The following is a 27406-nucleotide window of genomic DNA, read 5'->3' as shown; positions in this document are numbered from 1 at the left end:
TACAAAAGCACCCAGAACAGTGGCTATCTGTACATGTAAAATATTGCTAGATCAATGTAGTCAAGAGTTATTTAAAGCCTGAGCTAAAAGCTAGATGCAAGAATTGGACATAGAAAAACTTAAAAATGAATAATGAATAAGATTTGGTGAATTATTTGACTTCAAATTAAGAATAGAGAAGTATCAGATACGACTAAAGCCTCCCCATAGAAAGCTAAGAAAAAATAAAACATTGAGAACTCACCAAACACAGGAGCTGACAGGTGTCGAACAGTATGGAGAGGTTCGGGATGTAGAGAGAGAGATTTGGGTAGGAATAGTGTGTTCATTTGCAAAGGAGGAATAGTGTGTTCATTTGCGAAGGCAATACATAAAGTGTTCAAGGCCATGGTGGACCATCAGAGAGAAAATACTGATTGGGAAATTGAAAGTGTGGAATGGAAGCTTGCTGAGGTAGAAGTGAGTGCATTCCTCAAAAGATAGATAGTAAAGAAAAGAGGACGATAATAATAGGATTTTAAGGAATGCACCATTTACATAGTGCAGGGAAAATATGAAACAAACAATTGAGCAAAGAATGACCTGAATGGTAGGAAAAAATGGAATATAATGTGTTACAGAAGGCAAGAGAAAGTTTTTTGCAAGAGGTCACTCAAGAAAGGAAAGTGAAATGCCTTAGAGAAATAAAAGCAAACTGAATAGTGTTTGGAGGGATAAAAGTGAGATCCTTGGCAACCTTGGAAACTCAGGGGCAAGGGTTTATTAGGGTTTAGAAATAAAATGCTTATGTTCTAGGAAATGAGGAGTAGCATTTTCATCTGTACAAGAGGATGGTACACAACCCTATATTAACCCCTAAGCTTCCTCTCTTGTTCTCACAGCCCTGAACCCCGTGGATCTACATGCCGTGTATCAGACAGGACTCCCGATGGCAGTGGAGGCTGCTGGGAACATAGTGCTACACTGGCAGGCCCACAGCTGGCCCCTGAGCTCCCTCCACACTCCAGTGGTCTCCATGCACTCTGTGGTCCCAGAGCTGGAGGGCCTGGCCGGGGGCCCCCACACCATGGTGCTAGGGCTGGGCACCTACTTCACCCACCTTCCCTCCATCCTTCTTTGTGCAATGACTGGCAGGGATTCCGAGCAGCCTTGGTTGCTCTGCTGGCCCGGGAGCCCCACACTCAAGTGGTCATTAAACTGGCCAACACCAGCTACAAGTCTGTGTATGGATGGCAGTGACTGGTTCACCCTCCAGATGAACCAGCTTCTCGGAGCTGCCTTTGCTGACCCCTATGTAGCCTGGGAAATGACCTCCAGCCTGGAGCTGATGGACAGCATCCACCCAGGGTGGCTCATTGTCTACAATAAGGTGGACTTCCTTCTCTCTATCATCTGCCCCACCTGAGTGCTTCTGTGGTTTCTGGGGCTTTGTGGATGGGGTCATAGGAATTGTGAAGAGGACCACAGCAATAATGGGATCCTGAACTAACAATGATCCAGAGAAGAGTAGTTACCCTGAGAGTTACCCCCTAGGGTTAATTACTGTTAATTTTTTGGAGGCCATCCTTGCATATAGTTGTCTATATGTATAAAACATATGTGTGTAATTTTAGACATATGAAATCTTTTATATGCCTTCTTTTAATTAATTCTTTTAATTTCCAATTTTTACTGGCATAATTGTAGATTATGCAGTTGTAGGTAATAATACAGAAATCTCTCATACTCAGTTTCTCCCTATGGTAACATCTTGCAAAACTATATTACAGTACAGTATCCCATGCAAGATATTAAGATTGATACAATCCACCAATTTTAAACATTTCCCTAGTTTTATTGTACTCATTTGTGTGTGTATGTTTTTAGTTTTATGCAAGTTTGTTGTATGTATTGTTTTGTGTCTAATTCTTTAGCATCTGTATTGTAGCCTTGCAAAGGAAAGAAGACAAGTTCAAAAGTTTGTCCAAAGTGGCAAGTCTAATAAGCTAAACTAGAATCTCAATGGACTCTACTCTTAGGCTAAAGAGAATAGAGAAACAGAATCTCAGACCCTTTCACTTTGCAATCCACTTTCCCTCTAATGAACAAATATTGTCACCAATGTGAATAAGGGCCTGTTTGAGGTTAAGTCCTATGAACAATGTTCAATCCTTACCTTTTGATTTTTTCTGCATCATGAGCATCTTCTTGTTAAAACCATCTCTTCTCTTGCCTTTTGTAATGTCAGATCCTTCAATTCAAACATGAGTAATTTGAAAAATGAGATCCATCAGAATCCATTTTGCTGGTGATGGTAACAGAGGGACCTAGTTTTCAACATTGGTGGTGGTTGCGAGATCAGGCTCTTAGCACAGAAATGGCATCCTTGGTACAGCGTAAAGCAAACAGGAATTTCTCCTACTGCTCAGCTGGGCAGCAGAAGTGCTGATGGTATAAAGTATAGTTCTGGAAGTCTAGCATCCAGGCCTGCTTCTCCAGTCTCCCAGCAGCATGTGGGATACCCAAGATTCCTTTATTAATACTTTTTTTACTCTTTAATCATCCAGAATTAGCATCTGTTTCTTGAAAGCGAAAACTTGGATTAATCAGACCATGTGATTATGTACCTGGCAATTACAGGTTCTTATGTTAAGTGCTATCATAGAAGGGAGCTATGAGAATACGCAAGACAGGCATACAACCCAGTCTTTGGGATCTAGGAAAGAATTCCACAAAGGTGAGATACCTGAGCTGGGTTTAGAAAGAAGGCTGTCGCTTAGCTAGGTACAGAATATCAGAAGGGCATTGCAGGCTGAGAAATAGGAATACACAAAACCACACATTTCTGAGTTCGGAATAGGCTGAGACAAGAGGTCAAACAACAGAATCAAACAAAAGAGTCCCGAGGACTTCATATACCATTCTGAAAGTTGTTTCTTGGACTAGTAGCAGGGTTAGAGCCCAGGCCTTTCGGTATATACACCAGGATAAGGTAGATGCCTGAAATTACCTGGCTGTGGTTGTTGGTGACTACTTATTTTGTGTTCAGCACCCAGCCTTGCCTGAACACTCAGGGAACAGTAAGCTGAAAGTAACTATAGCCTGTGATGGAACCTACTGACCTGGAAAGAAAACAGCAAGCTGAACCCTCACCTTGCAATCCCCTGAGCCCAACTCTCTTCCCTTAACCCTTCAACTATGACCCTACTCAGCCAAACTCCCATTCTCCTCAGGTACCTTGTTATCTCAAGTTCTCCCCCAGACAACTCTACTCCCTTCCCTGTGGCTTCTACAATTAACAGGAAGTTCTTCTCCAAAGTTGTGTCTTACTTTACTGGGAAAGAAAACATTTCATGTCCTTAGCATTGACCTTGCTGCTAGAAAACCTAAGGCTAAACTTATTGCTCCTGTGGAACAACTTCTAAGCAATGAGTTTAATTACTGGTTTATCTACCTTTGCCAGTAATTAAACTATTGTCTCTCAGCTCCAGACATACCCTTCTATGATCTACTGTGGAAGTCTGGAGTTGGAACTCTACAAACATTTCTGCTCTATCTGCTGGTTCGCTACTGGGATCTTTCAATAGAGGATTCTCAAGTGAGGACTGTAAGTCTGGAGGAAATAGAAGGGATTCTATTCTTTACTATTGCTGTTTGTCTCCTGTTTCCATCAGCTGCAGCAACCTTCACATTGGCAACATCTGTTCCTTCTAGGAGCAGAAGCTGAATTCAGCTCGTGTTTTTCCTCACACTTGCAGAACCAGTTGAACAGCTTCCCTCCCTGAGGTCTGAGTTTTTTCTCCACAGATTCCTCTCCTAAGTTGTCATCATTCTAACATCTTTATTTTGTTCCTTCTGCCCCAAGGGTGGGAGCTGCTTCCCAAAGTTGCAACCTACATGACACCTTAGTGTTCTTTTTCTGCTTTTTCAATTACCTGTGAACAAATTTGTATACTCAGTTAACACTTCTTTATGTTAAATTCTCTTCATTGAAATCTGGTGTGATTTCTGTTCTTTCCAGACTCTGACTGATATTCTATCTTCTCTGCTTTCTGAGTTTTCCTTTTTGTAAATCAGTCTTTATCTTATCTAATCAAAAAATTATATGATGCATTTTGGAAATAGAATAGAAATAATGTTTTCCTACATAAACTCTGGGTTTCAAAGTTTCTCTTTTCCCCCAGCCTCTCACTCATTTCAACAGCCATGCCATTTGGAATCCTCCCAACCCCCAGCTTGAGCTCCGTCTCCTCTTAGTACTCAGTGCTACAGAGAAGACAGACAATTGAAGCTCAGGAAAAAAAGAACTCAGTCTCCAAGCAAAAAATGCAATATACAATCTCATATACACAGTTCCCTCACCTACTTAGGTATGGATTTCAAGCCTAGGTTCTCTCCAGAAAGGAGATAGATATATATAGCCCTCTCCCAAGAACATTGCTTTGTTCTACAGACTACAGACGTCAGTAGAAAAGGCTTTCTGCTATGTGGGAAGAGGAAGTAATTATTCTTCCTCTGAGGGTTTGGACCATACTGTTCTTTAGTGGTTAAGCTTCTCTAGCCTACAGCCTTAGTCCCACATTTTTTTCTTTGCTTTTGTGTTCTCTGCCTCTAAGTTAATTCTGCTAAGAAGTGCGGTTCTCTCTTTCTTACTGCAACTGCTTTTTCTCCATATTTGACCTCATTCTGGGCACCTGAGTGGCCACATCATCCATGTGTTTGCAGATGCTGTGCTTTGGCAGTAGTTGAAGCACCAATAGGACCCCGTGATATGCTATAAAGAGAAAAATAAAGACTTTGGGGACTTTGTAGAAGATTGAGAGAAAGAACACGAAGAGTTGAGAGGTATCCTGCCATTAGGTAAGAGGGTTTAGGTTTCAGAGAGAAAATGAGAGCAGGGGAAATGGACAGATGGGCAGATTCGGGTTTAGGAAACAGCGTATTTAGTCTATTTATCAAACAACCAGTATGAATTAGTCACAAAGTGGGCAAATTACTGTCCTTAGTGTTGTGTGGAATACAAAGAAGGGCACAAGATATCGTGGCGGAAGCCCATGTGTCCTATATAACTAGTTCTCTGGACTCTCCTGGGCTTTGCTTCTGGGCCACCTGATCCTTCTTCAGACCTATTCTACTTAAAAATGTCACCAGCCACCAAAACAGTACCTAGGAGTATGCCTGTCTTTGCCCCACTTAATCTTGCCTTTCTCTGGGGTCCAGCTTCAAAGGAAAAGGAAGATAATTTCTCCATTGAAAGTATACTTTTTAGATTGGTAGAAATGGAGAATGATAAGCCCAGTTCCTTGTTCTCAGTGTTTTCTATGGAAGTGAGATGTCCACTGAGACTATATGTTCTTGATTGCACTCTGCTGTGTTTTTGTTGGTGAATTTAACCTGTTTACATTTCTTTCAATGACAGTGTATAAAGTAGGACTTATTTCTTCCAACTTAGTTCAAATTTCCCATTTACTGTAATTTTTTCCTTCCCTGGTTTCCAATGAATGAATCAATTTTTTCTGATGATTTGAAAATTTTTCATTCTATTTTTAGTTTTATATTTACTAATTACACTTATATTTACTTAACCCTGTTTTCTTACAGCTATCAATATCTGTATATTCACTCCTAAACAATACAAATATCCTCATGTCCCTTAATCATACCCCATGCACCACCTCCACTATGTTGACATTGTCCAGAATTTAGTTATGAGTTTTATGAATATATGCATCATTTTCTTTAATCTTTGTTTCTCTTCTTTTTTATTGAGATGTAATTTTTATATATAGCCAAATTCACAGTGTATACTATATTTTGCTGTGTACAATGAGTTCCCATGTACAATGTACACCCATGTTTTTGGCCCAAACTTTCAGGAAAATAGTTGTTTCAATCTTTTAATTCAATTATTTATTTATTTACATTTAGAAACAAAACCAATTATCATATTCTAGGGTATTATTTTGCATATGGCTAGCATTATTGCTTTCTAGAGTTACATTTTCAATTCATAAGCATAAATAAAAGAATTAACATTTATATAGACATAGAATTAGCACTACCTGTGTATAATGTGCATCCTTATTTTTCCCTAAAAAATTTGGGCAATAAAGTGCACATTATACACACGAAAATACAGTAATTAACGTGGACAAATGTATATACTCATATAATCATCACCCAACTGAAAATAGAGGACATTACAGAACCCCATAAGGTTTTTGTAAGCATTTATTTACTTTTAGAGAGAGGGGGAGGGAGGGAGAAAAAGAAGGAAAGAAACATCAGTGTGTGAGAGATACATCAGTTGGTTGCCCCTCACATGCCCCCACCTGGGACCTGGCCCACAACCTAGGCATGTGCCTCAACTGGTGATCCTTTGGTTTGCAGGCTGATGCTCTCAATCCACTGAGCCACACCAGCCAGGGCTGAACCCCTTAAGACTTTTATGCCAACTTCCAATCAACTCTTCACCAGAGCAAATTGATATTCTGATTTCTATCATCATAGATTAGTCACTTCCAGAATTTCTTATTAAAAGAATAATGTAATATGTATCTTGTTGTTGTTGTTGTTCTTGTATTTATCAGTTATTTTATTTTATCACTGGGTACTACTCAATTTTATGAACATACCCAAACTTGCTTATCTATTCTTCCATTAGTGGATATTTGCTTTTTTGTTCCAACTTGGGAATATTCTGAATAAGGCTGCTATGAACATTCTCGCATAAGTTTTTTGTAGGCATGACTAGAATTGCTGGATCATAAATGCTCCAGGAGTGTGCCGGAATGTCTCCACTGGCAACCTGAACTGCCACAAAAGCCCTGTCATCTGTGGATGATCGTCAAAGTTGGTGTTCTTTGATGTGGCAAATGGTAGACAACCCATTTTTAAATTTTTTTATTATGCTGTTATAATTGTCCCAATTTTACCCCTTTGCCCTCTCCACCCAGTACCTCCATGCCTCCAGCAATCCCCCCTAAGTTCATATCCATGGGTCATGCATATAAGTTCTCTGGCTACCCCAATTCCTATACTGTCCTTAACATCCCCCTATATGTTTTGTACCTACAGTTTGTGTTTCTTAATTCTTGCACCTTTCCCCATCCCCCTTCCCCCTTCCAATTGATAACCCTCCAAATGGTCTCCATATCTTATGATTCAGTTCCTGGTCTGCTTGTGATTTGGATTCAATTGCTGACAGTTGTAAATTTAATGCCATTTTAATGTGTATTTTTTTATCTTCTTTTTCTAGTAGAATTCCCTTTAACATTTCATATAATAATGGGTTGGTGATGATGAACTCCTTTAGTATTATCTTGTCTGAGAAACATTTTATCTGTTCTTCTATTCTAAATGATAGCTTTGCTGGATAGAGTAATCTAGGTTGTAGTAACTTGGTTTTCACCACTTTGAATACTTCTTGCCAGTCCTTTCTTGGCTGCAAGGTTTCTTTTGAAGAATCAGCTGATAGTCTTATGGGAACTCCTTTGTTGGTAACCATTTGCTTTTTTCTCACTGCTTTTAAGATTCTCTCTTTATCTTTAACCTTTGGCATTTTAATTATGATGTGTCTTGGTGTGGTCCTCTTTGGGTCCATCTGGTTTGGGACTCCTTGTGATTCCTGGATTTGTATATCTATTTCCTTCACCAATTAGGGATGTTTTCTTTCATTACTTTTTCAAATAAGTTTTCAATTTCTTGCTCTTCCTCTTCTCCTTCTGGCACCCTTATGATTCAGATGTTGGTACATTTAAAGATGTTCCAGAGGTTCCTTAACCTATCCTCATATTTTAAATTTTTTCTTCCTCTGTTCTGATTGGATGCTTTTTTCCGCTTATGTTTCAAATTGTTGATTTCATTCTTAGCTTTGTCCCCTTAACTGTTGGTTCCCTGTAGGTTTTTCTTTATTTCACTTAACATAACACTCATTTCTGCCTGGGTCTTTTTTATGCTGTTGAAGTCCTTGATGAGTTCCTGGAAATCCTGATCACCAGTATTTTGAACTCTGCATCTAAGAGGTTGATTAGCTCCATTTTGTTTCCTTGTTTTTGGAGTTTTTTTCTGTTCTTTCATTTGGGCCATATTTCTTTGTCTCCTCATTTTGGCAGCCTATCTGTGTTTGTTTCTGAGTATTAGGTAGAGCTGCTTTGACTCCCTGTCTTATTAACATTGACTATTGTAGAAAAGTGCACCTGTAAGTTGTATGGGGCACAGTCTTAGGTTACCACCAGGGTAGGCAACCTGTGTTATGGCTCTGTTGCTGTGCAGAAGAGGGCTCAGAGAAGAGATGCTTCTGCTTCCTGGCCTCTGGAGTTTTTCCTGGGAAGAAGCTGTCTCCTGGTACTCACTCTGTTACCAGTCACTTCACTTCCTCCCTATATGCTATTGGTTCCCTTCCAGCTGTTGCCCTGGTGCTAAATCCCAGAGTAGGTGGGTCCATGTGAGTCCTAAGTCTGTTGTGGGCCCTTTAAGAGGAGTCTGTTGAGAATCCCAAAGTTTCTTCCACTGTCCAACCCCCACTAGTTTTTACAGCTAGAAGTTATGAGGACTTACCTTCCAGGTGCTGGAACCCTGGGCTGGATGGTCTGGTCTGGGGCTGGGATCCCTCACTCCCAAGGTATCCCTTCTGACATTTGTCCACCACATGTGGATGTGTAACTGCCCGTTCCCTGTCTTCACACCTCTCCATACCTCTGCAGACATCTCCACCCCTCCTACCTATCTGGATAAATGTGGCTTCTTTAAATCCTTGGTTGTCAGACTTCCATACAGCTTGATTTTCTGACAATTCTGTGTGATATTTGTTTTGTAGTCTATTTGTAATTTTTGCTATAATTGTGCAAGGAGGCATGGCGTGCTTACCTATGCCTCCATCTTGAATGGCTGAACAACTCTCCTTTTTTTAAAGGATTTTATTTCTTTATTTTTAGATAGAGGGGAAGGGAAGGAAAAAGAGAGGGAGAGAAACATCAATGTGTGGTTGCCTCTCATGCACCCTATGCTGGGGACCTGGCCTGCAACCCAGGCATGTGCCCTGACTGGGAATCAAACCCATGACCCTTTGCTTCTCAGTCTGGTACTCAATCCACTGAGCCCCCCAAGCCAGGGCTGGCTGGACAATTCTTATTTCACCCTGTTTATGATGTCACTTCTTCTGATTTTACACTTTTATTTACTTAGGGTCTTGGTCACATTTCAAATGAGTAGAAAACTACTCCAGGCTTCTGCAGACCTATTCATCACACAGTCAAAGTGGCACAAGATTGTGGCTGTGGGGTCAGTCATTGCAATTTGGGTAAGTATACCTCTTTCCACTTGTCTCTCTCCATCTATAGAGCATGAACCAGTTATTTTCATCTAGACAAAGAAGGCTGAGGGAAGCTCTCTGTTTTGTCATTCTATTTTCCTGTTTCTAATCCAAGAACAGAAATGTCATGGGGGAACTAGATTATAGAAAGAGCATAAGCATGTTGTATCAGGTAATGATAGCTGTAAGGGTGTCCAAAACACTAGCCTAATAGAGTTTGTTGGAGGGGAAAAGAGAACGTAAGATGTCTATGCTTTCTCTTTCCCTAAGTTGTATTTCTTTCCTGTTCACCATGAATTCTTCTTAGTTCTTAAAACTGAGAAAGCCACTATTACCTCATACCTTATCTCTAAGGATACCCTGCTCCTCCTCTCTACCTGGTGCATATGTAGAAGTTTCCTTTTCCTCTTGGTTCTGCTGAGAAAAGTTGAATTCTATAAATTTTTTAAAAAGCTTAACCAGGAATAAAAAGGGAAAACAAGAAAAAGAAAACTTAAATATATAAATCTATGTGTATATTTACAAAGGACAAACCGCTTGGACAAAGGACAAAAACATCCTTTCTTGTTTTCTAGTTCAATTCAGGACCATATCAGAGAACAGGAAATAGGAATTCAGTAGAGAAGTGCTATGTCAGAATAGAGTTTATACCTTAGGGACATGATCCTGGTACAGGAAAAGATTATCCCAAGAGGTGACATTTCCTGATACAACTATAGAGCAATAAGCCCTTGAGCCACCCTACCCTATTGTATCTTAGGACATCTTCACTTTCTCCACATCAACCAGGAAGTACCATACTAAGATGAAATTTAGTTTCTTTGTCTACTGTCTTACACCTGTTGGAATCCAGGCCTAGCCTGGTTATGGTCAGTAATATTTTGCTCCTTAACAAACTAATTTCTCTCTCTCTCTCTCCCCCTTACACACATGTTTCAAAGATACAAAGTTGTGTTCTATGATTGTTACAGAACAAACAGGGCCACACACACAGGGCCAAGGGGGGTCACAACATACTATTACTGAAAAGACCACCTACGGGGCTCAATTTTCCAATGCCAAATAGGAAAGACGTCTCTCAATGCCAGAGATTTGTGAAAAGGAAAGGAAATGTTTATTTAATGCTATACAGGCTTAAAGTAGTGACCTAATATCTTCATTAAAACATCAAAGTTCTTTTTGGATACCCATAGATGCCCACAGTGCTTCCATACCCCCCTGCCCTAATTCAGGGTACCATAACTCTGGAAAAGAAGCAAACGTCTGTTTTAGGCTGCTGGTACCATCAACTGCGTCGCCATCCAGGCAGGATTCCTAATTAATCCAAAGCCATATGGCACATTCTCATGGCCTACTGGCAAGGGTTCTTTCACCCTTCTTCCAGGCAAAGTCTCTCCTGCTTCTCAGGCCACACTACCATAGGGAGGACCCCAAAGCTACATGGTCCTCTTCTACCAAAGCTGCAGGGGTCCCCACTCTGGCGAAAGCTGCATGTTTCTTCTCTCCACCAGATCTGCAGGGGTTTGCACTCTGGCCAAACTGCGTGGATCTCTCCTCTCCTCCAAAGCTGTGGGGAGGGAGTGGTCATCACTCTGCCAAAGCCGAGTGGCGGTTCTCTGCTAAAGCTGCATGGTGATTTCTCTCTACCCCAGCTGTGGGAATCCCCACTCTGGCCAAAAGCACGTGGCTCTCTCTCTCACATGGCTGCAGGGGTCCCCACTCTGCCAGACATGCGTGGCTCTCTCTTTAATGGCCGCAAATGTGGGTTTAAATCCCTGTGCCAGTCCTCCTCTGCAGACCCATTTCTGACTCCTCCCACAATTGGCTACACTTGCCAGCACTCCTGTATCCTCCCAGCTTTACTGGGCTGCCATAGTGAGTCTGGGCAGGTGTGGCCCCATGTTGTGGAGCCAATCATCTCCAAGCTCTCACTCAGGGGACCTGCCCCACAGTTACATCTTGGGTCGAAGTCACTCCCTTCTCCCTGGCTCAAAGTATGGCCACAGCTACTTAACGTATCTATTTAACCAGTTAAGGGTTATAAATATGTTAAATGACCATGCCAGAGATTAGCTGCAAAGCTGTAGCCGTACAAAACAGCTCTCAATGGCCCTGCTCCATTTGTCCCTTCCCCCAACTCACACCTGAGGGGGGAAAGGGTGAGGTCATCTTATATGTCTTTCTAATATTTCCTGGACACCCTGAGTTCTGGGCCTCATTCCAAATCCCTATTTGCCCCACCCCACCTTGGCTGCACCCTGTTACATGATCACTACAGAAATACATTAGAAGTCAATAATAGAAAGAGTTCTAAAAAATTTCCAAATATTTGGAAACTAAATAATACACTTCTTAATAGCCCAGTGGGTCAAAGAAAAACATTTGAAAGGAAATTAGAAAGTATTTTGAATGGGAGGAAAATAATAATAGACCTATAAAATTTTATAAGATTCTCAGAGGTAAACTTATAGCACTAAATATCTTTGTCAGAAAAGAAGATCTCAAATCAATGAACTCATTTTCATGAGCTAGAAAAAGAAGTTTTCAAGCTTTCAAGAAGCTAGAAAAGAAGCTTTCAAGAAGCTAGAAAAAGAAGAAACTCCATGTAAGCAGAAGAAAGAACATAAATATCACAGCCAAAAAAAGATAGAAAACAGGAAAAGATAGAAATGAATTACTTGAAAGTTGGTTCTATGAGATGATCAACAAAATTGATTAACTTCTAGTCTAATTAATCAGTAAAAAAGAGCAAAAAGAAATGATCAGAATCAGGAATGCAAAAGGTGTCATCAATACATATTTTACAGATATTAAAATAATAATGAAATACCACAAGCAAATTTAATCCAATAAATTCTACCTTTCATGTAACTGACAATTCATTGAAAGACAAAAACAAAAGATGACTCAAAAAGAAATAATCAACCTGAATAGCTTTATATCTGTTGTAGAAGTTGAATTTGTAGTTAAAAACTCTACTTGCAGCTTCTAGTCAAGATGGTGGCATAGGGCAGATGTGGCTTGCCTCTTTGCACAACCACATCAAAATTACAACCAAAATATAGACCAACCATCACTCAGAATCATCTGAAATCAAGATGAATGGAAGTCTGACAACCACAGAATTTTAAAAAACCACATCTATTGAATCTGGTAGGAGGGGCATAGATGTAGAATGAATTAATTCTACATCTACATAGATGTAGAATTAATCTCTCACTCACATGTGGTGGATAAAAATTAGGGAGGGATATCTCAGAAATGAGCAAGCCCAGCCACACAGCAGGCGTTCCAGCCCAAGGTTCCAGTGCTAGGAAGATAAGTCCCTACAACTTCTGACTGTAAAAACCAGCGGGGATGGAGTTAGTGGCATTAACTGTGGGAATTCCAAGCAGTTACTCTTAAAGAACCCACACACAGACTTAACCTACTCAAACTCACTCCCTTTGAGTTCTAGCACAGGGATGGCAGCTTGAGGGGTACCAGTGGCATACTGGGAGAGGCAGAAGTGCCTGGCATCTAGGCAAGCAGAGGCCATTGTCCAATTTCCATGACCTCCCCTCAAAGAGCCATGGAGCCAGCAGGCTAGTGCCAATTTGAGACTTCATCAATCTGGCTAACACTGTTTGACCAGCCTTGGAGATCCTCAGAGACTCCACCCCATCCAACTTTCAGGTCCACCCAAACTGCCTTTCCGTATGAATGGCTGGTCTTAGCTCATGTTTCCCAACTTCCCAAATTCTACCAAAGAAGCAACAGCTGGACTCAGTGAGCTCCAGGCCAGGCACTAGCAGCAGCCAGATTAGTTTCACAGCTTGGCTTTACCTGGGAATCTCTAAGCACACCACAAATAGTAGCCCTCTCATGGAACTTTCTAGGTCAGGAAGGGTGGCCTCAGGCAAAACACAGGTGGGGGCTGACCTTGGTTTTCACCACCCAGGAGACCCCAGGGCCAGAAAACCCAGTGGACAGATACAGACCACATCAGAGTACCACCACCCTGCCCCTTCATAGCTCATCCTCCATGGAGGGCAGAGATTGGTGGTCTATGGTCACAGCCAATCCTTGCAGCTGGCTACCCTGGGTAAATCCCTCCCATTGGTCTGCCAACAGCAATCAAAGTACAACTGTTACAGAAAAATGAAGCGACCAGACACCGAGGGGTTCAGGAGCACGATCTTTATTACGTGCACGGGCTCAGAGGAGAGTCACCTCCAAATTCTGAGCCCCGAACAGTGGCAGGGCTCTTATTTTTATGCTCCTTTCTTTCTAAGCTACATGACAAAAGCAGGTTACAGAAGCAAATGCGGAAGTTATGTCTATGTCCTTATTCAGGGATATCTGAAATGCTGGATCTCTCTTGTGGCTGCATGGCAGAAGCAAGTTACAGAAGATAGTCTAACTTCCGCAGATGCGGAAGTTAGATTACTTTGTGGCATTCTTAGGCCAGCAGGAGGGGGCTTTTTCCCTATCACAACTACAAGAGGAAGACGTACTCAGCCCCCAAGAAGGGCACACCTCGAATACCCAGCTTGAGTGATAGTGGAGGCTGTGTCACTGGACCCTACAGGACACACATTACCTTAGACCACACTGCAGAGACATGGAGTCAAAGCAGCTCTACCTAATATGTAGAAACAAACACAAGGAGGCTGCCAAAACAAGGAGACAAAGAAACATGACCCAAGTGAAAGAACAGATCAAAACTCCATATAAAGAGCTAAATGCAATGGAGATAAGCAATATACCAGATGCAGAGTTCAAAACAATGGTTATAAGAAGCTCAAGGGCCTTAACAAGGATCTCATCAGCATAAAAAAAACCTAGCAAAAAATGAAGGGTTCACCAATTAAAATAAAGAACACTTTACAGGGAAACAACAGTAGGGTGGATGAAGCTGAGAATCAAATCAATGATTTGGAACATAAGGAAGCAAAAAACAATCAATCAGAACTGCAAGAGTGAAAAAGAATCCAAAAAAATGAGGGTAGTATAAGCAGCCTCTGGGACAGCTTCAAGATGTCCAATATTTGCCTCATAGGGGTTCCAAAAGGAGAAAAGAAAGAGCAAGAATCAGAAATCTATCTGAAATAATAGTGAAATAAAAATTCCCTAATTTGATGAAGGAAATAGACATGCAAGTCCAGGAAGCCAAAAAAGAGTTAGTTACCAGAAGGTTGCCAGATGGGAAATGGAAGGGGGGAGAATGGGTGAAGAGGTGAGGGGATTAAGAAGTACAAATAGGTAGGTTCCAGAATAGCCATGGAGATGTAAAGTACAGTATAGGAAATGGAGTAGCCAAAGAACTTATGCATGTGATCCATGGACATGAACAATGGTGTGGGAATTGCCTGAGAGAGTGTGGGCATGCGGGGTGGAGGGGGCGCAAAGGTAGAAAAATCAGGACAACTGTAATGGTATAATCAATAAAATATAATTTAAAAATTTTTTAAATGTTCCAGTTGTTGCCATCAACTATCTGTTGAATGCTCTCCTTTCACTGGGCTTCCTTAATCACATCTCAGTCTAATTCCATAACTTTTTTTTTCAATCCTCACCCAAGGATATGATTTGTTTGTTTGCTTTTTTTGTTGTTGTTTTCTTTATATTTTATTTGAGAGAGAGAGGGAAAGAAAAATATCACCCAGTTGCCTCCCATCCCAATTGGGGTTCAAACCTGCAACATAGTTATGTCTCCTGACCAGGAATTGAACCTGCAACTTTTGGTGTAGTAATGATGCTCCAACCAACTGAGCCACCCAGCTAGGTCTAATTCCATAAATTTAAAATAAATATATATTTATTGATTTTAGAGAGAGGGGAGAGAGAAAGAGATAGACAGACATCGATGTGAGAGAGAAACATCAATTGGTTGTCTCTTTTATGTTCCCTGACCAAGGATCAAACAAGCAACCTAGGTATGTGCCCTCACTGGGAATTGAACCTACAAAATTTTGGTGTATGGGATGATGTTCCAACCAACTGAGCGATACTGGCCAGGGCTAATTCCATAATTTTAAGTCAATTTCAGTTATTTTATCAGTCAGTTTTGTTTCTAAGACTCAGTTCTATTCATTTGCAAATTCAGCTTCCCCTATTTAAAGCTCTCCTCCTTTGGTCCATTCCTTCTCCCTCTATCCCCTCTTGCCAAATTCAGCTGAGCCTTCAGCTGATTTGAGTCAGGGAGTAAGGCATGTTCTGCTCACACATACCTTTCTCATTCCTCTTCTCTCTATTTCCTCTTTGATATTGGGAAGGGAAACCAAGAGATAGAAAACCAAACAGGCTCCCCCCTGTCACTAACCTGAGTGAGGTGGGTATCCATTCCTGTTGACTGATCACAGCTAGTGACCAGCTGATTGACTGTTGGCTTGAGGAAGGGGTGGTGGCTCAATAGGTCCTGTGGATGAAGGGCTTAATCTCAAGCCACTCCCAGAGTCATTGGTGGTCTTTTGTAGCTCTCTACCATATCATGTCTCATTGCCCAACTGGCCCCATGGTACATGGGTCCCTGGTACATGACCACCCCACTTCTCAGTCACAAACTATACCAGCAACTTCTATGACACTACACAGAAAAATTCAAATTCCAGGAGCTAATTAAGTGCCTTTTGGATAGGTCTCAATGATCTGCATGAAGGAAATATCTCCTGCCCTACCCCCTCTGTACCAGTCCTTCCTTCCTGAGGTACCTCCCAAATATTTTTTCTTGCTTGTGTTGATTTTATCCAGGCGATATGTAAGGAGAGGCATTTGGGCATACCCAGTGCCCTGGCTCTTGGGAAAATCAAATGAACAGGAGTGTGTACATGTAACCTAATGTCTATACTATGAGAAAAGTCAGAGCAAGACTGTCAAGATTCTTGATGCTCAGGTGTAGTCAGAGAATAAATCAGCTGCAGGACAGATAAATTCTAGAGACCATCTAATGCTGATGGGCCATAAAGTTGAATTAACTTCCTGTCCTGAGAGAAATTGCTAAGCATTTGCACTGTGATTTTGAGCCATATGGATGTTTCCTATGAGGCAAGGCCAACTTAAATTGTGCTTACTTAGATTTTTGTTGGGAGCTGGAGAGAGCTGGAGCCACAGCCTATTTCTTCCCCCAAACCTAATTCTAACTGCACATGGCTCTCCTTTGTGCCTCTAGTGTAATGAAACCCCAGGACACCACATGTCCAGCCCATTGACTGTTCCTCTTTCTATGTGAAAAGGAAATCCTCCTTCTAAATCCATGATGGAGATGTCTAGTAGCCTGGGTTATGGAAAGAGAAAAATAGGAGGGGAAGGTAGATTTACTCTGAGTTTTGGGGTCCAAAAAGAGAAGATGAAATTGTAAGGAGGGGGGAGAGCTAGAAATGGGGGCTGGGTCCCAGCCTGGACCCCCTCTGGTGGCAGTGGGAATGTGAGTGTCAGAGGTGAGCAGGTGGTGGGCCGAAATGTGCAAGGATCAGGAAACAGAAATGCTATTTATTCTTTGTGAGATTTAGCGAAACCCACAAACATATGGTTTTAAACTTGAGATGGTGTTTGCAGAGGTGCATGGTGGTGGTTCAGACAACAGCTTTGCGTCAGAAGTAGCAAAAGGCAGGGCAGGTAGGATTCCTTCCTGAGACCTGCCAGCCAGAGGAGACCTAAATTTGGCAAACTGAGAACTTCTTTCCAGAAACAAATATGAGGAAGCACAAACCATTGATCAGTTCCTCTTTTTCTCCCCACAGATCTTGTACATCAGGGTGTCCTGGCCTGACAGAGATGTCCCTCTGTCCCCAAGGCCCCGACCTGACAGCAAGTCCTCTGGCTCTCTCCCCCATGAGCTCTCAGACCTGACCCATCTTCTGTACTGGCCTCTGCTCCCAGGAGATGAGGGGGAACTTCTGGCCTCCACCAGTCCTCAGACCTCCACCTACTGCCTGAGGGATCCTGCCCAGGCCAGCTATGCCCTGGGAGGCTCCCTAGAGGCCATCCTTGTGGCCAGAGACCATGGGGGAAGGCCCAAGACCCATGGTGGAGATCTGTTTCGGGCACAGTTGCTGGGTCCCAACCTGAAGGCAGGGGTCCCTGGGGATGTCCAGGATCTGGAGAATGGTACATACCTGCTTTCCTTCCCCCTTCTCTGGGCTGGGCAGGCCCAGGTGCAAGTGCGGCTTATCCACTCCAGTGAGGCTGTTGGAGTTCTGAGAAGAATCTGGAGAGACCAATGGGCCACAGTCGATTTCATGGGCTATTTTCGGGGACCCACAGGATATGAAGAAATTGTGACTTGCAATATTAACCCCCTATTAACTGGGAAGGAAGAGTCTACCTGTCACTACAGGGATGAAGATTCGGGGGAACTGTGGTTCTGCGCTCGACCTCCCACCCTGCCCTGTGACTCACTGGTGGGACATTCAAGTGGACAGTACTGGAATGTGACCACATCACACGAGAAGGCCCTGCTGGTGTGGTAAGAAACCCAGCATTCATGGAAAACTGCCCCAACTCCTAAATCCTTGTCCCTCTGATTCTTCTGTCCTTCTGATTCCTCTGAGCCCCCCTGCCCTTATCATTCATCTATTCACTCCTATTACATACACCTCCTGAGCACTTATTACATGCCCAAGTGAATATATATAATGTGATATATAATACGTATTATATACATAACAATCAGCATCCCTGACCTCTACACATTTTCAGTGAAGAGATGCATTCAGGAAGTGTGATAAGTGCTTAACTGTATGCACCGAGTGCTTTGAGGACATGCAGAAAAAGCCCCCCATCTGATCTATGATGGTCGAGGCAGGTGACCATTTAGCTGGAACTTCAGGGGGAACCACAGACCTCTGGCAAAAGAGAATTGTGCTGGTGCTGTCCACCCTCTTGATGGCCCCTGCAAGGAGAGATGTTAATTTAGAAATCACCATTATATGTGGTCGGAGAGTAGAGAGGGTGGATGTGACCCCACTGAGTGAGGCAGGAACAGAGACTGCAGCCTGGAAACCAAGCAAAATAAAGGCTGAGAATTGTCCTCAGTTGCCTAGATCCTGCCTCAGCGGGTCTTAGGGTCCCTGGAGGAGGAATGGCGTGGTGAAGGAAACAGAGCTGGACACCAAGTGGAGTGCCAGAGGACAGTCAGACTGGTTAGTTCTGACTGGCTCTCTGAATGCAAAAATTCTTTATTTTTATAGGGATGATTATACAATGTTACGGCAGACAGGTGCATAGTGTGCTTTTCATAACAGAAAAGGTTATTATAAAAAATAACTGGGAAAAGTGCAGGAAGTTCCACAGACTCTATCATGCTTAACAAAGATTAATGTGACCAAGAGGGCTATTAATCAGCTAAGCAAAAATAGCTTTGAGCAGTGTACAGACTCCCAGGTGCCTATTGTTGGCTTCATAGGTAGGCCAATTTTAAGAAATCCTTCAGGAGTAACTGTGCGTGGTGAACTTAAGTAATAGTTATTAGAAAAGACAAAGGTTTCTTGTGGTTAGGTTGTCTGAATTAAATGTCTAATTGTCTGTCTAGATATACTTCTTATATAGTGGTGGGGACATTCTTTGTATTTACTCCCATGTGCTTAGACTATAATATCTGACCCATTTCCCATGCCTCTTTACTCATCTGTCTCCATCTGTGATTACCCCCGTCCAGGGTATAGGAGGAGGAGTAGTTATAAAGAGTTCTGAGCTTCTATGCTCGGGCACATCAGGGGTGTGCTTAACAAAATCCTCCTCCATCATGCTGACAGTTGGTCTTCCCACTGTTCCATTCTATCACTAAGTTTCCAGGTGAAGGAAGCAGGTGGCCCTGGGGCTGTTAGGGACCTCTGTTCTGCCATCAGTAAATCATTATGTGCAGTATCAGAGGAACTGTGCAGAGGCTTAGTAAAATACTAATGTGCCAAAGTCCTACCACCACATGCAAGCAAGAACAAGCACAAAAGGAGAGATAGCCGAGATTTCCAGCCATAGTCGCTTCTGCCATGCAGATGCATCTCATCCATCCCTACTGTGTCAAGGGTTGGTTGTTGGTTGGTTCCCAACACTCAGTCTCAGGGTGCAAACCTCCTGGGTGGAGAGGGAATGGGAGTGAGGGAGAGGAGACTGTGAAAACAGACTTGCTCACAGTGAGCCCTTCTGTCCCTGAGATCTGAGGCAGAGCTGGTGCTAGAGAGAAACCAGGGGTGAGGGTAGCATTTTTTAAGATGGGTGATCAGGCATCTGGTCTCTGGTCTCCAGAGGAACAACAGAAGAAGGAAGCAGAAACAGGGTCCCAGAAGATGGCTGGTGTAAGGAGGACAGTAGAGAACAGGAGAGGTGGAGGGAACCCCCTAGGAGGGAGAAGGGAGAGAAGAGACTATGGCCACAGGCAGAGATTCAGGTGGGAGAGCTGACGGGTGAGATAGCTGGTGTTCCATCGCCCCAAAGAGCATGAAAGTTATCACTGGCTGCTATGAGGACTGGAGGATCCAACTGGCCTGAAGCACCAAGGCAAGATGAGCTGGAGACACCCGAGTGCCAGCTCTGCCAGAGCCCATCTCTGGAGGTTCGAGGCCATCTTCATGTCTGGGGACTTCCCACTAACATTTACCCCCTGACATAAAAATTTAGCACCAAGACCAATTTCCATGCTCCCTTTGGTCGGAAAAGGAAAACCACCTATCTTTTTTGGCCTTGGTTGACTGGAAATAAATCTAAGATTCAATCTCATGAGGTCACTTGGAGGTCAAGCCCAAGTCTCTGGAGTGTGACTGTGAGGTTTAAATCTCCAGCTGTTACTGTTTGCCAGCTTCTTTGCATGTGATTTCTAGCAAGTTACTTATCCTTTCCGCACCTCTGTTCTCTCCTGTGTAAAGGGGATAATAATAATACTACTCTCATAGACTTGTGGTGAGGAACAAATAAATTAATATATGTAAATGGCTTATAGCAGAGATAGCACATACCTGGCTTGTTGGCTCTTATCATCTGATCTCAGGTGTTTTCTCCTCTTGAGCTTCACCTCCCCACCCCAACTCTGTGCTAGATATTATCCAAAGTCCTAGAGGTCCTGGAGAGAGGAGAGCAGGGCTGAATGGTCTCATCCTGCAGAAGCTAACAGTGTACTAATGGAAGACAGGCATAAGATAGATAACCACCCAAGTGACAAATGTGTAGTGGACATGAATTTTCAATCCCAAGATCAAGTGTTCTCTTTACATCAACTTTAGTCCCATTCTGAGGGCCTCTGTAGCAGGGCTGGTGTTAAGGGTTCCCCTGGCCTAGGGTCCTGCCAAGGAAGTGACACTTGACCATGAGGGGTCTTTCTTTCTTTAGTCAACTGACCACAATGGTCACTCCAGAGTGCCCACAGTCCAAACCTGAGTGGTCTTGGGCTCTGCTAGGACAGGCATCTCCAGCTTGGTCTAGAGTCTTTGGGATAATCCCACACCTGCTTTCTGAAGCTCTGTAACCTCTCTGGGGCTTTAGAGACCTGACACTCTTGGGACAGGCTACACTGAGGTATTTTTCTAGATTCTAGGAACATTTTCTTGCTCCCTCTTCTTTCTAAAAGCAAACTCCCCTCTCACCCTGGAACTAGAAAAGACACCAACATTCAGGCTGCCCGTCACTACCAAACCCAATGAGCAATGACAGCAATTGAATCTTTATGGGTGCTTTATTCAGATGGCCAGCGATCTGAGAAGATGGCAGGTTCATACCCTAACAGACAATCTTACGTTTTCTTTCCAAGCCAGCTTTTTTATAACAGAGAACAAAGTGCATTGAGGGCTTTTGAAATTCAGGGAAAATTAGATTTAAAAAAAACCACACTATTCTCACCCTGGGGCGTTAGCTGTTCCCAGGGGCAGGTGGTCGTCTGTCTCTCCCTGGAACACAAAGGCCCAGATGCCTCCACTTGTCCAGGTGGTAATCTTTAGCAGTGCCCCAGGAGGTCGGCTGTTTTCCCAGGAGCCAGGATGGGCCTTATCTGTAGGATCTGAAACAAAAGCTTTTACATATATATTACTTACTAGGCTCAACTATTTACCTTAAACTAAAATTTTCCAACTATTAAGCCCCCTGTCACTCCTGGGACAGAACCTCTTCAATCAGTCTATTCTTTCTTGCAGCAAATGCCAACTGAGCACCTGTTACCAGCGTGGCTCTGCTATAGACACTGGGAAAGCAGCAGGGAACAAAACAGATAAGGACCCTACCCTGGTAAAGTTTATATAACAGAAGAAAGGGATGATAGCAATAAACATAACAATAATTAAACTGTATAGGATGTTAGAAGGAGATTCAAACTATAGGAAGTTTAAAATATGGAGGTGGTGAGGATTAGGAGTATGTCCAAGTCAGGTTGCAATGTTAAATTGGCAGTCAGTGTGGACCTCTAATGAGGTGACATCTGAACAAAGACTTCAAGGGGGTGAGAGAGTTGGCCAAGGCTATACCTGGAAAAAGAGGGTTCTGTGCAGAGGTAGCGCAGTTGTGTGCTTGATGTGTCTGAGGAACAGTAAGAAAGCCAGATAGCTAGATGGTGTAGAGTCGGGAGGTGGTGGGTGGGTGAAAAGATCAGTAAGGTTAAGGGGAGGATGTAGCATAAATAAGAAAGGCTCTGTAGATATGGTGGGTTTTGCTGTAAGATAAAAGGGATCATTGGAAAAACAAAAGGTAGAAGGCTTTGACCTCAGGTTGCAGTGGTAGAGGTGTCTAATGTGATTCATCTCTAGATAAATTTTGAAGGCAGCACCCATAGAATTTCAGAGACACAAAGTAGAATGTGCCAGAAAGTGAGGACTTGAAGATGGCGGCAGGGTATGGGGCCTGCTCACCTGGAAGGACAGAATTGCCATCAGCTGAAGTGGGGAAAGCTCTGGGTGTGGCAGGGTGGGGTGCAGATCAGGAATTTGTTCACATGTATCAGATATCAAGTGGAGATATTGAGCAGATGGTCAGATACACAAATCTGGAATTTGACAGAGAAATCTGGACTGGAGATCTAATTGGGGAAGTTAAAGTCAGGAGGCTAAGTGAGACCACCAAGGGAAGGAATGTGATCCAAACAGAGGAGCAAAGGTTGTGTCTGGATGCTCCAATATAAAAAGTTTGGGGAAAAGGAGACTAGCAAAAGGGGCTACCAGCAGAGGGAGGTGTCCTGGCAACCAAGGAGAGAGCATGCCTCAGGGAAGAGGGAGCTACTGCTGGGCTGACCAATGGTCAGGAATGACAAAAAACTGGATTTTGCCATTTCTGGGAGTAAGAGTCCAACTGGAGTGAGCTCAGTGAGACCAACAGGAGAGTTAGGACTTCTTGCAAAAGGATCCAATCATCTTCTTGTATGAATCATGTTTTGTTTTGTTTTTTAGATTCTATTTATTGATTTTTAGAGAGAGGGGAAGGGAAGGAGAAAGAGAGGGAGAGAAGTATCATTGTGTGGTTCCTTCTTGCATGTCCCACACTGGGAACATGGCCTGAAGCCCAGGCATGTGACCTGACAGGGAATTGAACTGTGACAACCCTTTGGTTCATAGCCTGTGCTCAATCCACTGAGCTACACCAGCCAGGGCTGAATCATGTATTTTTTGTTGTTGTTGTTTTGCTTTTTTAATTTTAGAGAGAGAGGAAGGGGGTAGAAAGAGAGGGAGAGAAACATTGATGTGAGGGAGAAACATCTATCAATTGCCTTCAGTATATGCCCCACTGTGGGACCAAACCTATACCCCAGGCATGTGCCCTGACCAGGAATCAAACAGGTGACCTTTCAGTGTGTGGAATGATGCCCAACCCACTAAGCCACACCAGCTGGAGCAAATCATGTTTTTAATGTTCTATATTTTTCGATGCTTTGACATCTTGGGGCCTTGTAGGCCTGGCCCTCCCAGTGTCAGCCAACCCCTAGAGATAGCAAACATCTTGCCTTCAGCACACCTTTGATATGCAACCTACCCACTCCCCAGTCTACACAACCACTTCTTCTTCCTTTGTCAGGTTCTTCCAGCCAAACACCGTCTCCCTGCCTGAAATCACCCCAGGGCCAAGTACCAGGCAACTACTTCTGTAGCCCAGAGCCCACTGAAATTATTCAAACTCTTAAATCCTAAACCCAGTCAGCTGCTTACCCTTCCCACCCATTCCTTTCTGCAAAAACTGCAATAAAGTATTTTGCTCACATTTTCCTCTGCTTCTTATGCCTCTTGGCCAATCCAGGTGCTTCCCCCATGTGGCCTTGCGTGGTGCACCATGCCCCCCTCCCCACCTCTAGGACTTCACTGATTGCCTTTAAAGACAGAGTAACACACTATCTTTTCAGTGGCAATCATTTCCGGATCTATTGATTTCACCATATCTAAGTAAAACCAAAATCCTGGGTACGTTTTAAAACACATCTGCTTTCCACACTGATGAAATCCCTGAGGCTAGGGAATTCAAAGGACCTGGATCCCTGAACTTCAGTTTCTGAGCACTCTCTCTTCCCCAAGCTCTCTCTTCTCCCAGGAGCCCTGACAGATGCCCTTGACTCTGAGAACTTCCCTTCCTCCAACAACCTTCGTGTCACCTTAGCCTAGAATTTCTTCCTATCACACATTTCCATTAAGGGCTCCCTTCTTGCCAATTTCTCTTCAGGAACGTGACAGATAAGGTCCTCCCTCAGGGTATTTCTGCAATCTGGGTGGCAGAGGAGAGCAACAGGAGTCTGGGTAAGTGACACTGGGGCCTAGAGAAAAGGTAGCACTTATTCCATGCCTGTAGCTTTTGTTTCTTCCATATTCACTGACTGTTGTGCTTGCCAAACAATTGCTTGTAGTGCTGCCCCCTAAACAGCTCTGCCGTCCTGGGATCCCAGGCCCAAAGCCCTCTGGCTTCTACTACCAAGGAGTGTGGCACTCACTGTCCTGCTCCAGCCGCACCTTCTCCATGGTTGATAGCATCCTGGACTGCCTGGCTGGTCATGTCATCCATATGATGGGGGACTCCACACTTCGGCAGTGGTGGGAGTATCTGCGTGACACCGTGCCCTGTGAGTGGCCATGAGAGGAGAGGGGGGACTCCTTAAGAGAAAAAGAGCAGAACCAGGACTTTGAGAAGGCAGAAAACATCTACCTTGATATGGAATGCTATGTAAGGAGAGGACACCTGGGCTTGGGGCACAGGAAGGGATGGGAAACAGTGCCCAGACTGTGCATCACCTTAACAATTAAATGGACAATCTGAGGCTCTACCAGGAGAGCAGACAGGTTTGATGAACCATGAGTAGATAACCTTGGTTGGAACTAATTATTTGCTTGGAGGGTACTGGAGGAATAGAGTTTGTAATTTAAGAAAGTAATCGTAGAGAAACCAATGGTTTTGTTGTATGGCATTTAGGAGACACTAAACGTTTTTAAGCAGAGTTTTTAGTATGTTGGATAGACTGGATTGAAAAAGAAAGACCAAAGACCAGTTACAAGACAATTGTGTGGTCACCATGTGAGGTGATGAGAGGCTGAACTGGTACAGAAATCTGGTAAAGGAAATATCATGCTAAAGGAATTGACAGTCTTCTTGACTGCCTGGTTCTGGAATAAAGGGAGATGATCAGATTACTATGGATAACCATAAAATGAACTCAAAACAAAAGTCACTGGAATGCTTACTGGATGTGGGAGCAAAGGGCAGGAGTGAGAGAAGATGGCGTATTTACTTTACACCTTTTTCATATTGGGTTAAAGAGGTGGGGGTGAGTTTTGGGGGAACATGTGGATGAGGCATTTGAAGACGGGATTTGAAGTGAATTGAGATGCCTGAGCTTCAGACAAAGTTTTGGTATTTATTCCTCTGAAGATAGAAATTCAAGGAGGTGAGAGTGTCACACAGGGCCTTTGCTTTGCAAGCACAAGTTCCAAAATATAACATGGATTAAGAAATATGACTTATTGGAGAAAGGAGCAACAGGAGAGCCAGGGAAAAAAAGAGCATCAGCTCCCAGCCCCATCCCCCACATGTCCCCCCATCGTCCTATAGAGAGAGGTGTGCGGGGCCAACAGGGTAGGTCTATGCCCTTATGAAGAAGACACCCCTCCCCCATCATAGGTCTCCCTTCCTACCTACAAACAGAAGAGCAGCTTTGTTGGGATTCTCAGCACAAAATACATGTGCGCTGCCATTTGTTTACAGAAGCTGGAAAACACCAGCTGCCCCCACCTGGAGACCCTGAGGTCTGTGAGACAGTTACCTACACTTCTGCTTGAGGGGTTGAAGCTCCCAGACTCCAAGGAGAGTTAGTTTGGGTACAGCCCCTCCTTTTGGGAAAAAAGGGAGCTCCAGTCCCTTTGGGACAATTCTGCTCATGGCCAGGTAGAGTGGGTGAGTTTTCTAGGCAAGAGATGTTTTTAAAGATGGATGGAAACTCATGACGGAGGTTTCGAAAACCAGACACTCTGCTAGCTGATCTGGTGCCTTTCTGTGGAATAGAGAAAGGCGGTCCCTGTGCCCACACAGCCATGGAGCAAACTGTGGAGCAAGCACACAGGGACTTTGTGTAAAGAAATGAATGCCTTTTCCTGCAGGTGTGTCTAGCTCTCCATCAGGACCAAGCAGACGGTATTTCAGGAGTCGCTGGCCCCCTAGGCTGGGCACCACTGTGAAAGGACAAAAACCAGACAACCCTGAATCTCTAGCCTGGAGCAAGTCTTCACCCAGGGGTGGCTGAAGGGAGCCAGTGAATGAATCTGAGTCGGAGTGCCAGGTCCGAAAGGGACTGTAGAGAGTGACAACACTCTGCTAAGAAAGGAAAACCAGTGAGACAAAGTGCTGCAAGGAGCCAGGGAGGTGGAGGACAGCGAACAGGTCTTCAGACTTGGTAATTAGGAGGTCACTGACAATATTATATAGATTAGGAGAGTAAAATCAGGTGATTGGGCCATAGAATTACAGAAGAAAATAATATTAGATCTTCTGTATTTTTAAATCAGGAAGTACAGTCCTGAATTAACCCCCAAGCCTCCTGTCTCCGCCTCCCTCAGCCCTGAAGCCCGTGGATCTACACGCCACCTATCAGACAGGGCCCCTGATGGCTGTCGAGACCACTCGGAACATAGTGCTGCACTGGCGGGCCCACAGCTGGCCCCTGCGCTCCCTCCGCACTCCAGTGGCCTCCCTGCACTCCGTGGTCCGGGAGCTGGGGGGCCTTGCTGGGGGCCCCCACACCGTGGTGGTGCTGGGGCTGGGTGCCCACTTCACCACCTTCCCTCCATCCTTCTTTGTGCGACGACTGGCAGGGATCCGGGCAGCCGTGGCTGCGCTGCTGGCCCGGGAGCCCCACACTCTCGTGGTCATCAAACTGGCCAACACCGGCTACAAGTCCGTGTATGGCAGTGACTGGTTCACCCTTCAGATGAACCGGCTCCTCCGAGCTGCCTTTGCTGACCTCCGTGTGGCCTTTGTGGATGCCTGGGAAATGACCTCCAGCCTCGCGCTGCCGGACAGCATCCACCCAGGGCGGCTGATTGTCCGCAGTGAGGTGGACTTCCTCCTCTCCTTCATCTGCCCCACCTGAGTGCCTCTTCGGGTCTTTGGGCTTTGTGGATGGAGAAGCTGGTGCTATGGTCAAGCCTGCAAGCCCTACTTCTCAGCCCACTGTTCTGCTTCTCGGATCTCTTTCTAATGCACAGACCATAAAACCAACCAGCAGGAATTGGGATGTGGGTGGTGGCAGGGAGAGCAGCCTGGAAGTGGTCCAGTACATCTTGAAAGATGTAGTTCGTGCAAGGACAAGCAGTGCTGAGGGGAAGAGGGGAAGGATAGAGCCAGCAACATCTACTTCATCAGTGAGTATGAGGATTGTCAATCTATGTGCAGGAGTTTCTGTGTAGGGTATTAACAAGCCTTGCAAAGGTATAAGATGATTCCATTTCACTTTATTAGAGCCACCCTAGTGCAAAGCCCGAATATATATATGCAGTTTTCCAGTAATTTTTAAGTGTAAAAATTTTTTTCTATCTCCTTGTTTTTCAAAGTTGAGATATAGGTGATAGGTTTACTCCAAGGTCCTAATGGATATTAGAGAGGATTTTGGTGTGCTCCTCAGCAAGTCCACGTTCTCCAAGAAGCAGGTGTCATAGATCTACTCGCTGTGCCAACCTTGGGCTGCCTACTTCTAGA

General features: G+C 43.9%; 1 protein-coding gene across 1 annotated transcript; it reads left to right on the top strand.

Annotated features, from left to right (window-relative positions):
• The first annotated feature begins 387 nt into the window (after positions 1–387).
• LOC118992771 (NXPE family member 3-like) lies at positions 388–26801 on the top strand. Its single transcript, XM_037054728.1, has 8 exons — positions 388–430; positions 882–1347; positions 4792–4839; positions 9166–9280; positions 17014–17738; positions 23891–23964; positions 24072–24284; positions 26269–26801. The coding sequence occupies exons 1-8, from the start codon at positions 388–390 to the stop codon at positions 26799–26801; spliced, it is 2217 nt and encodes a 738-aa protein (XP_036910623.1).
• Positions 26802–27406: the final 605 nt, after the last annotated feature.

This window comes from Sturnira hondurensis, unplaced genomic scaffold (genome assembly GCF_014824575.4).
Source record: "Sturnira hondurensis isolate 20B ecotype Veracruz unplaced genomic scaffold, ASM1482457v3 Scaffold0008380, whole genome shotgun sequence".
In the NCBI taxonomy this organism is placed as follows: Eukaryota; Metazoa; Chordata; class Mammalia; order Chiroptera; family Phyllostomidae; genus Sturnira; species Sturnira hondurensis.
This window is presented reverse-complemented; position numbering and strand designations above follow the sequence as displayed.

Excerpts from the sequence above, each read along its gene's own strand:
- LOC118992771 (XM_037054728.1), top strand. The coding sequence starts at position 388 with ATGGTGGACCATCAGAGAGAAAATACTGATTGGGAAATTGAAA. Across the intron at positions 4,840-9,165 it reads GAGAGGTATCCTGCCATTAG|GGTCTTGGTCACATTTCAAA; the intron begins GTAAGAGGGTTT and ends TTATTTACTTAG. Across the intron at positions 17,739-23,890 it reads GAGAAGGCCCTGCTGGTGTG|GAACGTGACAGATAAGGTCC; the intron begins GTAAGAAACCCA and ends ATTTCTCTTCAG.